At 52.3% G+C, this 16,665-nt stretch overlaps 1 protein-coding gene across 3 annotated transcripts in view; it reads left to right on the top strand.

The window, feature by feature from the left end:
- SIPA1L3 (signal induced proliferation associated 1 like 3) overlaps positions 1 to 16,665 on the top strand; it is a 236,836-nt gene that overhangs the window by 146,631 nt on the left and 73,540 nt on the right. For all 3 annotated transcript variants that reach the window (XM_067020260.1, XM_059044984.2, XM_059044986.2), the window contains 4 exons: positions 5,932 to 6,120; positions 7,371 to 7,545; positions 9,374 to 9,477; positions 12,302 to 12,459. In XM_067020260.1, coding sequence (XP_066876361.1) covers positions 5,932 to 6,120; positions 7,371 to 7,545; positions 9,374 to 9,477; positions 12,302 to 12,459 — 626 coding nt within the window. The remainder of the gene's footprint in view (positions 1 to 5,931; positions 6,121 to 7,370; positions 7,546 to 9,373; positions 9,478 to 12,301; positions 12,460 to 16,665) is intronic.

Here is a 16,665-nt window from a genome sequence, read left to right as displayed (position 1 = left end):
GTGTTCCAGACACAGGGAACATCCAGTGCAAAGGTCCTGAGGCAGGACCAGGCCTGGCACAGTCACTCAGCAGCTATGAAATCTTGGGCACGTGGCTTCTTCTCTCAGAGCCTCTGTTTCCCCCATGGGAATCCCACTCTCACAGGACCATAGTGTGGGCTTGGTGAGGTTGCCCATATAAAATAGGCAGTGCTGGGCCTAGCACTTGGGGAGAGCCCAGTGAGGATAGCCATTGGGAGAGGTCTCAGTTTCCTGTCCCCTTGTCACATTCCGGTCAGCCCTGTGACTTTTGGCCCACCATGAGGTTCACAGCCACAAGCAGGCCTTTCTCTGCCCTCACACACATGCAGGCCACACGTGTACTCAGTCCTGGCCCCAGCCCCTTGAAGAGCTGCCTGTTGGGCACTAAGGCCTGAGGACCCCGTCATCCTGTCATCTGGAGGTAGGGGCAGTGGCCAACAAGCTTTGCCTTGCCTCTTCCTAAGGCCCTTCCTGCCATGGAGGCAGAGAGTCACATAACCCAAAAGGAGTAATGACAGTAGTAATAAGAATAGCTAACACTTTTAGCACATATTCCTGCCAGGTACTCTTCCAAGTGTTTTATATGCATTGACCCTTCAGATTCTCTCACTAGTCTCATGATGTGGGTCCCATTCCCCCCATTCTACAGATGAGGACTCTTGAGGCCTAGGGCTGTCACTCGTCAGGGTCCCCCAGTGGCAGAGCCAGACTGCCTGTGTCCCCAGCCCATGCTCTTAACCACTCCCCACTCCCTGTGGGGTTGAGTTTGTATTCTGGCTCTGGGAACAGACAGCTTGGGGTTCGGTTGGGCTCTGCCACGCACTGTCCTTGAGAGCTTAGGCAGACGGCTTTACCCCTGGATGCCTCAGTTTCTTCGTCTGTAAAATCGACTTCGTACTGTTTGTTCCTCGTGTCCTGGAAAGGCGGGAAGGTTCTCCCGGGCTGGCACGCACGAGGTGGTATAGCACAAGGCTGCAGGGTAGTGAGTGCTCTGAGTGGCACATATTGTGGTGATGCTGCTGTCGTGCTGTCACTGTTTCCCGAAAGGTCAGAGGGCCTTTCTGGGGAGTGAAGGTTCAGCTTATGGTCAGAGTTCTGCCCTTCTCCTGCCTACACACATGTCTCGGGCTCCGGTTCACCAGGGCATGGGGGCCAGAGCGAAGGGCCCAGGCTGTTTTCCAAGCCAGCCGGCTGGCCTGCCCCAGATGGCCGCCCCCGGGCGCCAAGCAGACCGAGTGGGCTCACATCTCCCAGCAGATGGGATGGGAGTGTTGGCAGCTCTGAGCCTCCCGCTGGGGCGGGAACAGACCGGAGCTGGGCTTCAGGACCACACGCCAAAACGTCAGCCCCACCCACCCTGAGCCTGGACAGGACAAGCTCCAGGCCAGGACTGCCCTGTCCTGAGCCCCTTGCCGGCAGAACAGGAGGGATGCCAACTAGCCGGGACTCTTTGGCCCAGCAGCTCGGTGGGTTCCCTTTGGCCCCAAGTATGAGTTTTTGACAGCCTTCGTTTTGTTAGGGTTACAGGTTTAGATTTTTTTTTCTTTCTTTATTGAAAAAGTAACAGTCACTCATTAAGAATTTAAACAGTATATATGTATACAAAGTAGAAAAGGAAGAATCTTGTATTAAGTGAAAAATGCAGGGGCTTCCCTGGTGGCGCAGTGGTTGAGGGTCTGCCTGCCGATGCAGGGTATGCGGGTTTGGGCCCTGGTCTGGGAAGATCCCACGTGCCACGGAGCAGCTGGGCCTGTGAGCCACAATTGCTGAGCCTGCACATCTGGAGCCTGTGCTCCACAACGAGAGAGGCCGCGATGGTGAGAGGCCCGCACACTGCTATGAAGAGTGGACCCCGCTTGCCGCAACTGGAGAAGGCCCTCGCGCGGAAACGAAGACCCAGCACAGCCATAAATAAATTTTTTTTTAAATGCGAGTGTAGTAGTGAACCTCATTTGGGACCTCATTTGTGTTCAGTAGGCACCAATGATTGTGTGATGTAATCTCCAAAGCATACTGTGAAGTGGGGGGAAAAACAAACTCTAGTTTCCTATTAAGGTTAAATTCTCTTTAAATTTTTAACTACACATATGGCTTTGTGTAAAAACATTCGACGTGTGTAATGTGATAATGGCTAACACATATATTTAGTGCTCACTGTATGCCAGATACAGTGGTAAAAAAGCACGGTACATGGATTATCTTATTGAATCTTTATAACCCTTTGCGACAGGCACTGTTATTCCCCGTCTTATAGATAAGGGAACAGGCACAGAGAAATTCAGCAGCTTGCCCAGAGTCGCACAGCTAGAGAAGGGGTAGACCTGGGATTTGAACTGAGGCAGACTGACTCCCAAGTGACCTCCCAGGTCCCAGTCCCAGGAAGAGCTCTTGGAGGGTGGACGCAGCACAGGGGAAGGCAGGGATGCATCTGAGTCGGTAGCTGGTGGAGAACAGCCTGTGCCGACGGGAACCTCCTTGCTGATGTGGCCCTGAATCCCTTTCACAGCTCAGTGAGGTCATGGCAGATGTCTTCAAGGGTCAGAGCACACAGGGTCTCGCAGCCTGAGCAGCGAGTGTAGTTTTGTTTGGTTTTGTTATAAGGCAAGGGTGTTTTTTTTTTTTTTTAATTTTTCTTTTAGACGTGTCAGGTTTTAGTTGCAGCACGCGGGATGTTCGTTGAGGCATGCAGGATCTTTCGTTGCGGCGTACGGGCTTTTCTCTTCTCTAGTTGTGTGCGGGTTCTAGGGCACGTGGGCTCTGTAGTTGTGGCACACGGGCTCCAGGGCACGTGGGCTCTGTAGTTGGCGGCAGGCGGGCTCTCTCATTGAGGCATGCAAGCTCAGTAGTTATGGCGTGTGGGCTTAGTTGCCTCGTGGCATGCGGGATCTTAGTTTCCTGCCCAGGGATCGAACCCGCGTCCCCTGCATTGTCAGGTGGATTCTTTACCACTGGACCACCAGGGAAGTCCTACGAGTGTAGATTTTATTGGGAGAGAGATGAAACGCTGTCAGCAGGTTCTGCACAGAGGAGAGACACGATCTGACTCAAGCTGCTGCAGGAAGAATGGACAGGAGTGGGGTGGTGGCGGGGCAGGTGCAGGGGGACCAGGAAAAGGCTGCTGTCACAGTCCAGGTAGGACATGATGGTAGACAGGACCAGGTGGAGGGCAGAGGTGGCCACACGTTGCAGCCTGCCATTGCCCTACTTATTATCGCCAGCAGAGAAGGAAAAACTGGGAGCTTTTCAAGTAGTGGCTTTTGGTCAAGTCTTCAGAGCCAAACATGTGACGGTAGGCCACCTGTCTCTAGTGTGGAAGACAGTGAGGATTTCTGGTCCACACTGTCTCTTGGCCCCAGCAGAGGGCACTGTGGGGCAGTGTCAGCAGGATAGAAAGGCACTGATCCTGTTGGTGCATGAATCGAAATTCACAATCCCAGTGCCACCCAGATTGGCAGGGCAGAGCATCCATATCACAGTTTTTCGTGATGTATTTCAAGACTATCCTGCTTATCCTAAGAGAGATTTGTTTATTAATTCCCAAAGCCAGAACTGGGAACTCCCAACCATGAGATCATTCATTCCTGACACGCATGCCTCTTACCCAGGTCCTGTTTGGCAGGGTTAGGCTGTATGCTTAGAGGCGGTGTCATGACACGTCATTTTTGCCATCTCTTGCATCTGTTGACTTGGGGTGAGCGTGTTTTTCCAGTTAACGCTGATCCTCCCCAGTCTTTAAACCGTAGCCCCAAGTGTATTTTGGGTGCTAACAGCAATCCCCTTGGGGGAGGATTTTTTTTCCCTGTCCTGCTGCAGACGAGGGAGTCTTCTTGCTGTGGTGCTGGAGCTGCTGTGCCTCACCCAGAGCACAGCAGAGCCTGGCGGCCATCAGCACAGCGTAGATGGAAGCCTGAGCTAGTGATAGTGAGGGCGGGAAGCAGCAAGGGCTCTCAGACAGGGCTGGCGGGATGTAAATTGGTACAACCACTTGGAAAACGATTCGGCCGTTCAGTAAAATTGAAGATTAACATGCCTGGTGACTCAGCAGTTTCTCTCCTAGGTATAAACCCAGACGAAAACGTGTTCATGTGCACTAGGAGGTGCTTCCGTGAATGTCCCTAACAGCACTGCTCGCAGTTCTCAAACGCTGGAAGCAGTTTCTGTGCTCACCAGCAGTAGGATGGATTAAACCCGTTGTGGTCAAGACGCCAGCCTCTTACTGCGACATGGTCGCATCCCACATCCACAGCATCGCGAGGAAGAAGCCAGATAGAAAAGAATACAAGCGACATGAAGCTCAGAGGCCGGCAGAAATAAATTATGGTGTGAAAAGTCAGGATAGGGTTGCCATTAGGGAGGTGGGAAGGGGCACGAAAGAGTTTCCGGAGGCTAGTAATATATTTCTTGGTCTGGGTGGTGATACCTAGGTATTCACTCTGTGATAATTCCTTGAGCTGTACTTATATGTGTTGTATACTTTTCTGTATATGAATTATATATTTCACAGTTAAAATTTCAAAGAGAAAAATCTTGAGCTTTGGAGACGTCAGATCTGGGTTGGAATCCTGGTTCAGCCACTTAGCTGTGGTGACCTTGCCTAAGGCACCTAACCTCTTAGAGCTTCAGTTTTCTTATCTGTAAAATGGAGATAGTAAAATCTCCCCTGTAGAGACCTATACCTAGATAACTGCTATCATTCCTGGAATACAGTGCAGTAAACTGTGCCTTCATAAATGTGACTTGTTATTAAGATGTATCTGTTAGAAATTGCTTTGTCTGCAAAGTAACAGAAAACATGACTAACTATAGCTAAAACAAATACGGGGTTATTTTAATTATCTAACAAGAAGTCTGGGGGCAGGCAGTGACAGGAAATGACTTCTGTGTGATTTTTGTTGTTGTTGTCTCTTTACTCATGATCACAAGATGGCTTCCACAGCTCCAAACATCTTATCCTTATACCCGTGTCCTTAGAAAAAGTGGGCAGGTGGAAAGGGGCTTTCCTTTTACCAGGGAAGAAAATCTGCCCTAGAAGTCCTCCCCAAGCTGAATTCCATCCCATCTCATTGCCTGGAACTAGTCATGTGGCCAACTGTAGGAAAAACTTGGAAAGCAACATCCGCGAAAGGGGAATGAGATGGCCATGATTGGCTTGACTCAAGGTTTTCAACCCTGGCTGCACATCAGAATCACCTGAGTAGTATTAAAAGAGACAGAGAGGGAGAGAGAGAGAGAGAGAGTGTGTGTGGGTAAGTATACAAATATACAAATATGTAAGTGTGTGTATACATACACACGTGCGTGTACACATACATATGTGCGTGTATACATACGTGTCTGGGCCCCACCACAGACCAACCGAATCAGAACCACTGGTGGTGATTTTATCAGGAAACCAGGTTGAAAACCAGTGTCAGAATTCAAGATCCAAGATGGTACTGGTGTCCAGGGCAGGCAGGTGTTTTACATAAGAGCTTGTGGTAATAGGTGTACACATAATATTATTCTGATAATGACAGTAAGAGTGTTTGTTTGAGTGTCTACATTGTGGAGCTTGTTTTATTCATTATACCTCTTATTACCTGACATAATCCATCTCCTCACCTGCACGTCAGCTCCAGGAAGACAGGGGTCTTTCTTTTTTTATCATTCATTGAACAGATGAAGAATGTTCCATCCACTGTCTCATTTAGCTCTCCCAACAGTCCTTGGAAGCGGAGGCTTACAGACAGGCAGTCACTTGGTCAAGATCACACAGCCAGGAGGCAGCAGGTTCAAGCTGGTCCTGACCTAGTGCTTTCTGGCCCGAGAGCCCAGCCCACATGTCACTTTGAGAACAGGACACCCTCATGTGCTCTCATCCCTTCCCGAGTCCTGAGAGGCTCCTAACCTTCCCTCCTCTCCCTCGAGCAGCTCACCACCCTGCGTGGCTCCATCCTGGAGGACGCCACACCCACAGCTATGAAGCATGGGACAGGGCGGGGCCTGCCCCTGAAGGACGCCCTGGAGTATGTCATCCCCGAGCTCAACATCCACTGCCTGCGGCTGGCTCTCAACACTCCCAAGGTGACGGAGCAGCTGCTGAAGCTCGACGAGCAAGGGGTGAGCCAGGGGCCAGGGAGGGGGGTTGGGGGGGCACTGGGGCAGCAGCCTGCAGCCCCACTCCCTGTACCTCCTTCTGTCTTGGTCACTTGTTTTTTTCTCCAAAGAACAGAAACCTACTCAGGTTAGTTCCAGTAAAAGGAGGGGGTCTCCTATCAAATTCCAGGGGTGCCAAGAGCCGGAATGTGACTGGGTCTTAGGAGGGAAATAGTCTAGGAACAAAACAGCCACCAGGTTCCCGTGTATGTGCGCGCGTGCGGGAGCGTGTGCGTGCTCCCTCTCCCTCACTGCACACTGCCTCACTCTGCTTCTCTGGCCCCCCCACAGCTCGCAGAATTACTGTTAGGATTATAGGCACATGCAGGCCCCAGTTAGCTGACTCTCAGTCCCAGGAGAGCCTCTGACTGGCCCACACTTAGGTCACATGACTGTTGATGATCCAGTCACCAGTGAACAGAGGAATCAGGGATACATAAAACAAACATGGAGGACTTCCCTGGTGGCGCAATGATAAGAATCTGCCTGCCAACGCAGGGGACACGGGTTCAAGCCCTGGTCCGGGAGGATCCCACATGCCGCGGAGCATGTGGGATCCATGCGCCACAACTACTGAGCCTGTGCTCTAGAGCCCGTGAGCCACAACTGCTGAGCCTGCGAGCCACAACTACTGAAGCCCACGTGCCTAGAGCCTGTGCTGTGCAACGAGAGAAGCCCCCGCAGTGAGAAGCCCACGCACCTCAACAAAGAGTAGCCCCCGCTCACCGCAACTAGAGAAAGCCCGCGCACAGCAACAAAGACCCAATGCACCGAAAACAATTAATTAATTAATTATTTTTTAAAAAAAAAAAACATCGTTATCGAGGGCTCACCCCCTAAAAAACGATGTCGACTAGACTGAGTCCTCCAGAATTTCCTTTTGCAGAACCTTAGCCAGGTCCAATCCACCTACCGTGGGAAGCCGGCCAAGGTCTTTCCCTTGAGAGAATGGTGCCGCCAGCCGCCCTCCGCCCTCACGTAGAAAGCACGAGAATGGCGGCACCAGCACTTTGTTGTGCCTCTCTGGAATGGCAGGGTGGGAGAGGGACAACTGGGACATGCCCCCGTGCCTTTTTTCTTCTCTGGCTGTGACACTGAATTCCCGTGTGACCCCGGCAGCTCGCCGGGCTCTGCGCCCGAGAGAGCCTCCTTTGTTCCGTGCCCCCCTCCATTCTGCCTGGCCTGCCTCCCTGATGCCACTCTCGCCTCTGCAGCTCTGCCGGAAACACAAAGTGGGCATCCTCTACTGCAAGGCCGGCCAGAGCTCGGAGGAGGAGATGTACAACAACGAGGAGGCCGGGCCGGCCTTTGAGGAGTTCCTCTCCCTCATCGGAGAGAAGGTCTGCCTGAAGGGCTTCACCAAGTACGCCGCCCAGCTGGACGTCAAGAGTAAGTGGCAGTGGCGGGGTGGCCTTGCGGGGGGAGCAGGGTGAGTCCCAACCGCACACATCCCGTGAGCTAAGGTCCAAAGACCTGGTGATACCCAGGTGAGGACTCCGTTGGTGGGAGTGCGGGCAGTGCAGCCACTCTGGACAGCAGTACCTCACATTCTAGTAAAGTCTGAAGACTCACTTGCTTTGTGTGTCAGCCCTTGTGCTCCTAGACACGTCCTCTGAGATCCTGTGCACATGTGTGCTGGGAGGTGTCCTGAGGGGTCATAGCCACAGACACCTGCATGGCGCCCAGTGTGCACGAGGACCCCGGGGAATACAGTGCTCCTGACCAGTGTCCCCAACTAACAGGCAGGGCTGCCCTGGCCTCACAGCCACCTGGAGGTCACCTGGCTCTGGTACTGGCCAACCAAGGCTTCAGTGACCTCACCTGTCACAGGTTCTCCCCTAGAATGGAAGCCCACAGAATAGGGATTCCTCGGTCTGTTTTACTGCTGTTTCCCCTGTACCTACAGTTACATAAAGCTGGTGGACCTCAGCGCTCAAAAAGGCCAAGGAGTAGGCTTCCAGGGGTGAGTGTGACACCCTGGAGTTACTTGCAGTGCGGTTTGTGGGTTCACTCACGCATCCAGCAAAAACAACCTCCTGGCTGTCCTCCCTGGGCAGGAAGGAGCAGTTCAAGATGATCGGAGCAAATATGGGGAACCCAGCCTCCTGTGGGGGCTGGGCCTCAAGAACATGGCATGTGACCTGAGAGGGATGAGTTGGAATAAAATAGGCAATGAGGGAGCAGGAAGTGCGTTCCAGGGAGAAAGAACAGCACGTGCAAGAGCCCTGAGGTCTAAAGGCTGTTGTTCGGGGAGTTAATGTGAAGGAGGAAGTGAGGGAGGCAGGCGGGGGCCTCACCATGCAGGACCTTTAGGGCTAAAGATTAGGGATTTGGGTCTGTTCTATGAGAATTTTGAAACTCATAAGAGGCAGCATTGAATACTGTTAAGGAAACACTCTGGAGTCAGATAGCCTGAGTTCCAGTCCAGACGCCACCACTCACTGAAGTGTGCGTGACCTTGGGCAAGTCACTCCCTCCCTGTGCCTCAGTTTCCCCCATGGAGCCCCTAATCAGGTGTTTCTCCCTGGTCATAATGCCCTCCCATTAGAGATGAACAGTATTCTGACTCTTACGATTATCATTTCCTTCTTTTTGTCATAGTTTTGCCATCTTCATATGCATCTCTAAATAATATAATTCGTTTTGCGTGTTTGACAGCATGATGTGGATGGAATCAAACGATTTGTGCTCCTTTGTGTCTGGCCATCGTATTCATGGGATTTGCCCATGTGGTGGCTGTGACTCATTTCTTTTCACGGCCGTGTACTTTTCCACAGTATGAACTGTTTATCTTTTCCTTGGACTAACATTTGGAGGATACTTGTACCCATATTCCGGGGCATCTGTGTACAGTTTCTCTAGGCTGTGATCCTAGGAGATGAAGTGCTGGGTCATCAATTAAGCCTATCTTCAGGTTCAGTCGATCTTACTAAAGAGTTTTCCAAAGTGGTTGTACCAATTTACACACCTGACCAGCCACACAGAGGGTTCCAGTTGCTCCACATCCCCACCAACCCTTGGCACTGTCAGACTCTTAAATGTTTACCAGTCTGGTGGGTGCTTAATGTACGGTTTCCTTTTTATCTTAATTTACTGGATTTTAAAGGGTGGAGTTAAGTGAAAACATTGAGTTAAAAACTAACACAGATGGCATGTGGGATATGGCAGGAGCCCAGGGGTTTTGGAGACGTGGTGCTAACTGGTGTTTCTGTTTCAGCTGACTCCACGGGAACCCACTCCCTCTACACGACGTACCAGGACTATGAGATCATGTTCCACGTCTCCACCCTGCTCCCTTATACCCCCAACAACAGGCAGCAGGTCAGTGGGGTCCAGGGTGGGGGCCCCAAGTGACTTCCGGTGGGTGCACAGCTGAACCCACGGCGCTCTGCCTCCCCACAGCTGTTAGCTGGCTGCCTGCCCGGCACTGGCTCTCCTGGCACCATCCTGTGCAGCACGTGGAGGCCTTTGGCCCTGGAGACCCTCTGCATCACGGTCTCATCACCTGGGGGTTGGAGACTAGGTCAGGTGTCATTCACTGTCACTTTTCTTCTGTTTCCTTGGCCATCCTGCTACCCCAACTCCCCTCAAGAGTCTCTTGAGTCATCAGGGATCCTATGGAAAAAAAAAAAAAAAAAAAAAACGTGAATCAGTCAACATTATTTCGACTGCAAGTGACAGAAGCACAAATCAAACTGGCAAAAGCAAAAAATGGGATTTACTGGGTTAGGTAATTCTCAAGTACTGGGAGAGGGCTGGCTTTAGGTATGGCTGGATCCAGGAGCTCAAACAACGTTAGGAATTCTTTGCATTTCTCGCCTCTGCTTTTCTTCATAGTGGCCTTATTCACAGATCTTCCCAAGTAGTGCAGAGTCGCCCCCTAGCAGCCCTTGCCTTATACCCCACCAGCTTTGTTACCATGGGAGAAAGAGAGGCACTTCTGTGCCTTGCAGAAGTCCCAGAAATGTTTCAGGAATGAATCTCATTGGACCACTCACTTGCCAGGCCCAGGGCAGGGATGGAATGGGCTGATTGGCCAAGCCTGAAGGACATGCCCACCCCTAGAGAGGGCGAGTGAGGTCAGCTCAGCTTGAAACGTTGACAGAGATCAGGGAGGTGCTTTCCCAAAGGGGATGGACATGGCTGCCAGAAGGAGGAGGAGGAGGTGCTAGGTGGGTGCAACAGCTGACGCCCACCGCCAGGAGCCTCCTCCCCTGGACACGCCATGCATGCTCAGTCCAGGAGCAGTTTCTAATGAGCAGAAACCCCACAGACTTATGGTTTAGTGTATATATTTTTTTCCATTGGTACAGGTGATGTTGTAGATTTTACTGGCCAAAAATGGTCAAATATCGGTGATTTCAGAAGGTTCACCTAATAGCAGCTGTGAGAGCATTGCTGTCATTAGGCCTGGGTTGGAGTTCTTTCTCTGCCACTTCCTAGCTGTTTAATCTCACCTCCCTGAGCCTCAGATCCCTCCTCTGTAAAATGGGTGGAATGGTAGCACCCATGTCTCAGGGTCATTGGGAAAGGACCCTGCACTCATGCATGAAACTGGGGCTTAAGTCAGGGCCCAACACGGGAGGTGCACAGGAAGCAGACAGAAACCTACTCCTGGATGTCTGGGAGGCATGGTGGGGAAAGCTTGGGTTGTGGAGTCAAGCAGAAGTGGGTTCAAATCCTGGCTGTTTCCCTCCATGACTGTGTGACTTAGGGCAAGACATTTAACCCCTGGGAACCTAACTTTTCTCATCGGTAAAAGGAGGTAGGATGAGTTAATGCCTCACGGCCTTGTTGTAAAGATGAAACGAGGACTTCCCTGGTGGCGCAGTGCTTAAGAATCCGCCTGCCAATGCAGGGGACACAGGTTCTATCCCTGGTTCGGGAAGATCCCACATGCCATGGAGCAACTAAGCCCGTGCACTGCGACTACTTAGCCTGCGCTCTAGAGCCGGCGAGCCACAACTACCGAGCCCGCACACCCTAGAGCCCTCACGCAGCAAAAAAGACCCAATGCAGCCCCAAAATAAATAAATAAATAAAAATTTAAAATAAAAGATGAAACGGGGTTGCAGCTTTCAGATGTGGATGTAAAATGCCTAGTACGGGGCCAGCCACAGTAAATGGATACTCTATCTAGCAATTTAATTTTAATCCAGCGTAAAACACACGTAAAGAGCTGACAGTTCAACAGTGTGAGTTGTGCCACTGTGTGACTGGATTTCCCACCACGGGCCACCTCATGTAGAGCTACGTGTGTCTCCCATCTGCGGACCTCATGTGGCCAACGGGGTTGCCTAACAGTTACATGAAGGCTAAACTTGTACAAATCAGAACAGTGTAATTTCAGCAAACAAGTAAAATGCCGTGAGTACATCATCGCCTACAAAGGTGACAGTTTTTCTCAGAGACCGTGACAGGCGGGGGAGAAAGGACAGGGAGGGCTCCTGTGGGCTGGTCTGAAGCCACTGCCCCAGCCTTCTCAACTCAGATGTCTGGGGCAGGGGCAGCAGCAGGGATGGGCCCTGCCAGCGGTCTCGGGTCTGACTCTGCCATCGTCTGTGAGCGTGGCCTTGAGCAGCCTCGAAAGCTGGTGGCCTCGAAAGCCACCAGCCCATGTTCTTCTCCAAGAGATGTTTCTTGAGCAGCTGCTGTGTGCCAGGCTCCGCTCTAGGCACTGAGGATACAGCAGGGGGCAGCGAACAAAGCAGACAAAACCCTTGTTCTCATGGAGCTGACATGGTAGTGGGAAAAGGCAGACAAGAAACAAAAGGAAGAGGGGAAGCCGCTGTACACTAAGCGTCAACGAGTGTTAAGTAATAAAGGCAGAAAAACAGAGGGGGTGACATCATGGATGAGACAGTCAGCGAAGGCCTTGTGGGAGGGTGACATTTCAGCCAAGACCTGAAGGAGGGAGGGCTGGAGCGAGCCATGTGGGGATCTGGGGGAAGAATGTTCCAGGCAGCGGGAAGAGTCAGGGCAGGGGCCTTGAGGAGGAAATGTCTCTGGGGTGTTTGAGGGGCGCAGGAGGCCAGTGTGGCTGGAGCAGAGGAGGGGGGGCACTGAAGGAGACAGCAGAGAGGTGACGGGCCGGTCGTGAGCCTTGAGCCCACCATGACGTTTTCCTCTCCCCACCGTTTACCAGCTACTAAGGAAGAGGCACATAGGAAACGACATCGTGACGATCATCTTCCAGGAGCCCGGGGCGCTGCCTTTCACCCCCAAGAACATCCGCTCCCACTTTCAGCACGTCTTCATCATTGTCCGAGTCCACAAGCCCTGCACTGATAGCGTCTGCTACAGGTACGTGCCTGCACCCTACCCCTGCATGCACCGGAGACCACAAAAGCTGGTTTCCGGCATCCGGGCAGCGTGTGGCAGAGAGAGAGAGAAGGGGGACAGCTGGCCCAGGTGAGCTGCCTCCTGCATTTCTTGTTTGTGCTTCAGTAGGGGAGCTCTGTTCACACCTTCCCACACCTTCTGAGAGAGTGGTTCTTAACCAGAAAGGGGCATGTCACCCCAGTTTCAATAAGCAAACCATCAGGGATTTGTATTTACCTGGACTCTTTTGGTTGCAAGTGACAGAAAACCCACCTCAAAAAGGCAGTTGTATACGTTGGTTCTCAGAAATGACACATTCAGGCCTAGCCGGATGTGCTCCGCTTCCCTGTCTGTCGCTTCGTTTGCTGGCAGCTCCAAGCTTAACATCTTCCCAGCTGCAAATCCAGCAAAAAGACAGCTTTCCTTTCCCAGGAAAAGAAGCCCCAGGATGGAGGCTCACTGACCTGCTTGGGGTCACGTGCCCATCCTAGAGTAAGACCACCAGCTGTGCCTGAGCACAGGGCGCATGGAAAATCGGAATATGGAAGGGTGGAGACAGGGCAGGCAGGGGCCCCCCTCGGAGGCAGAGCTGAGGGTTCTCTTAGTTCGCAGATCAAGAAGCGACACAAGCCTCAGACCCAGTCAGCGTCCTCCCCAAGCACCAGTTCTCACCTGGGGGCGTGGCCGGCCCCCAAAGGACAAACGGAAAGCTCTGTGGCCTCTCACCTCTGACCCCCAGCCACCCCATTGCCTGTCACAGAGGCAACTACTATTAGCTATTTCTCACGTATCCTCATACCTTCGGGCCATACAGGTAAATGCTTACAAGTATTCCTTTTCCACCTTTTTAACACACATGGTACCGTATCCCACACACTGTTCTGCATCCTGTATTTCTTCGCTCAACAGCCTTTGAGAACTTTGCACACCAGTCCGTGAAGTGCCTCTTCCTTCTTTATGACTGCATATTAGTGCATCACGTGGATGCCTGAGAATCTCCCCCGATCCCTTATCGATGGGCGTTTGGGTTGTTTCCTGTTGCCTGCTGTTACACTCCCCCCTGCAGTGCATAACCTAGTTTTGTGGGGGGTTTCTTGTTTTTTGTTTTTGTATTTTGGCCATGCTGTGCTGCTTGTGGGATCTTAGTTCCCTGACCAGGGATTGAACCCGGGCCCTCAGCAGTGAAAGCACTGAGTCCTAACCACTGGACTGCCAGGGAAGTCCCCATAACCTCGTTTAGACTGTCATTGCACACGCGTCCAAGTACACAGCTGGGATAGATAAAGTCCCAAGCATGGAGTTACTGGGCCAAAGGGTATGTGCGTAGGTGCGCTGGGTGGTCTCAGTGGAATTGCCAGGATCTACCAGTTTCTTCTTGGCCAAATGTGTGAGAGAAGGGAGGTGGATTCCAATATGCAGGATGTGCTATTTGACCACCAGGCTAGATGTGTTGCCCAGTGGCCGCTGGGAGCCAGTACACCGCATGGCAGGGCCTTCACATGGCCCAGGCTCAGGCCTGCAGCCCCCTCCCTCACCACCACCCATTTGTTCCCGGGACGGAGCAGCAGCTATGAGGGCCTGCACCTCTGGGCTCCATGTGGGCCTGAGGTTACTTAGATGCTGTTGATATTCCTCAGCAGCTCAAAGGTAGCCCTGGTGAGCAAAGATGGAGTTGTTCTCGAGCTCACACACACATACACACAGACACAGAAGGAGAAAGGAGACAGCCCTCCTGTAGCACATCAGAAGCAGGGGGCTGCTGGGTGGGCCTTTCTCCCCTTTCTCCTAACTGTGAGCTCCCCTCTCCTACCTGGGTTATTGCAGGAGCCTGCAGCTGACCTCCTGCCTTTCCAGGCCGGCCTTCACGTGGTTTCCAGAATGATCTCTTTTTTTCTGACGCACAAAGCTTTCTTGTTTTTTTTTACAGTTTAATTTAAAATATTTTTATTATGCAATGTTTTAAACGTTCTGAAAAGTACAGAGGATAATATAACAGACACCCATGTGCCTACCACCAAATCTAACAGATGTTAACATTTTGCCATATTTGCTTCAGCTCTCCCTTTATTTCTGAAGAAAGAAAATGTTAGAGATATAACCAAAGCTGCCCCTCCTGCCACCCCTTTCCTCCCCTCCTCTCCTTCCCCACACGCAGCTGCTCTCTGGACAGACCTTCCCCTGTCCCACCCCTGGTGTCCCCAAACACGTCTCAGCACTCATCACCCTGTAGGAACAAACTGTTGATGTGACTCTCGCCTCCCTCGAGGGTAACCCCACGTCATACTCACCTTCATACGTCTATGCTGGCCCAGCGCTTGCCGTGTAGAGGACTCCAAAGACGCCTTTGCCAACTAGACACATGCCTGGCCCCAAACATTGTAGGCCCTGAGAAGATAGTTGTTGAATAAATAATTGTGAGTGTTCTAGAAACACTGAGCTACAGCGACCAGGTGACCTGGTGGTCGCACCATCTCCTGGCTGCATAAGGAGGTGCCGCCCTTTCCCGCTCGCTTCAAGCGCGTACTTTCTGCATAGCGCACCAGCATCCCTGCAGCCTGTGGGCTGGGGAAACCCCATCCCTCCTGCTGGGGTAGTGAGGGACCAGCTGTTCTGATTGTCCAGAAACCTTCAGCAGCTTGCAGTTTCATAACTCTTAAAATCATGAATCAGGACTATGGGAAGAGCCCAAATCTGTCACTATAAGCAGCCACGTCCTGAATGAAGAAGTTGCAGAGCCATTCACATCTGTAAAGCACAGTCTGAACACGGCTTTGATTAGAGTAGAGAGACGGGCGAGGTTGTCTTATCCATCCCCCTGCCTGGAGGCAAGGCCACGCCCACAGGGTTTCCCACAGAGGAAAAGCTGCCTGGTTTGTGTGGCCTTTGAAGAAGCTCTCCACTGGGAAATGCCTTTTTCTGTCAAACCTACACATTGGTAGGAGTCTTTCTTCTTGGTCTGTCTGTTCAAGTTTAAATCATTACTTTAATCAGTATTGAACACCTGTGCCGGCTCTGGGGCATCAGCTGAGCCCAGGTGGGTGGCACCGGCCCGCACACATTCGCAGGATGTAGAGAAGGTTTCACTGGCCAGTGAACCATGGAGGTGGAGAGCAAGGGGTCTGGCCTGACCCAGCTGGGTCTGCAGTAGCTCTCTCCATGGTCTCCTGCACATTCTCTTGTCCCGTCCATCCCTTTCTTCATGGGGCAGCCACGGTGATCCTTGCAGATTGTCAGCCTGGCACCTGCATTCATCAGGGACCCGCAAGAAGCAGTTGCCCCCCACTCTGGGTTTTAACTGAGGGATTAATGAACAGACCAATAGGTGTGGGTATGTTAAGGGAACCAATACAGGAAAGTGAGACATCCAGGGATCAGCAACAGCAGGGCGCCATTACCCCACCCCCAGGGATGAGATCAGAAGGGGATGGGAGAAGTTTCTGGAAACCAGGGAGAACTATGGCTTTGGGAGAGGGGCTGTGCAGCAGAAGCTGTGGCTGTTGATTGAGTAAAGGGCCCAGGACTACAGCCACTGCCACCATCCGAGCCCAGCAGGGAAGCAGTGAAGAGAAATAAATACTACACCCTCTCTCCTCTCCCCTTCCCGTAGCCTGGCCAGGGGAACCCAGTGAAGGTCGAACAGCCTGTAGAAACCCACCTTCCAGGGCAAACAATGGTAGAGACTGCGTCTGGGGGCACAGGAAGTGAATAGCCAGCCCAGATGGTAAAATGGTTGCTTGCTTCGGGATGAAAAGCGCTAACTCACCATCAAGGCCCTGCCTGACCTGGTCCCTGGTGACCTCATCAGCCTTCCACCCTTCACTGCCTGGGCTCTGGGCACCCCGTGCTTTTTCCTGTCGGGCCTTGCTCCTCCCACGCCCACTGCCTGCACGGCCCTCCCCTCAGCTCTTCCTCTGTCTCCTACTCAGCTGCAGATCCCAGTGTAATTTCTCTTCCTCACAACGGCCCTCCCAGAACAGTAAATCCCCAGGGCCCAAGAGTGTGTGTGTGTGTGTGGGGGGGGGGGGGGGGGGGGGGGGGGGCGTCCCGGGGGGGGGCGTCCCAGAAGCACTGGTCAAACAAATGCATGAATGTCACCCTGTCCCCTTGTCAAGTTGGGTGGGGGCTTGGGAGTCAAAACCTGAACAGGCCTTTCATTGTGGTTGGGTTTCACAGAACAGGTTTTAATCA

Source organism: Kogia breviceps, chromosome 18 (assembly GCF_026419965.1).
Source record: "Kogia breviceps isolate mKogBre1 chromosome 18, mKogBre1 haplotype 1, whole genome shotgun sequence".
NCBI lineage: Eukaryota > Metazoa > Chordata > Mammalia > Artiodactyla > Physeteridae > Kogia > Kogia breviceps.
Note: the sequence above shows the minus strand (reverse complement) of the source record. Positions and strands in the feature narration are given on the sequence as shown.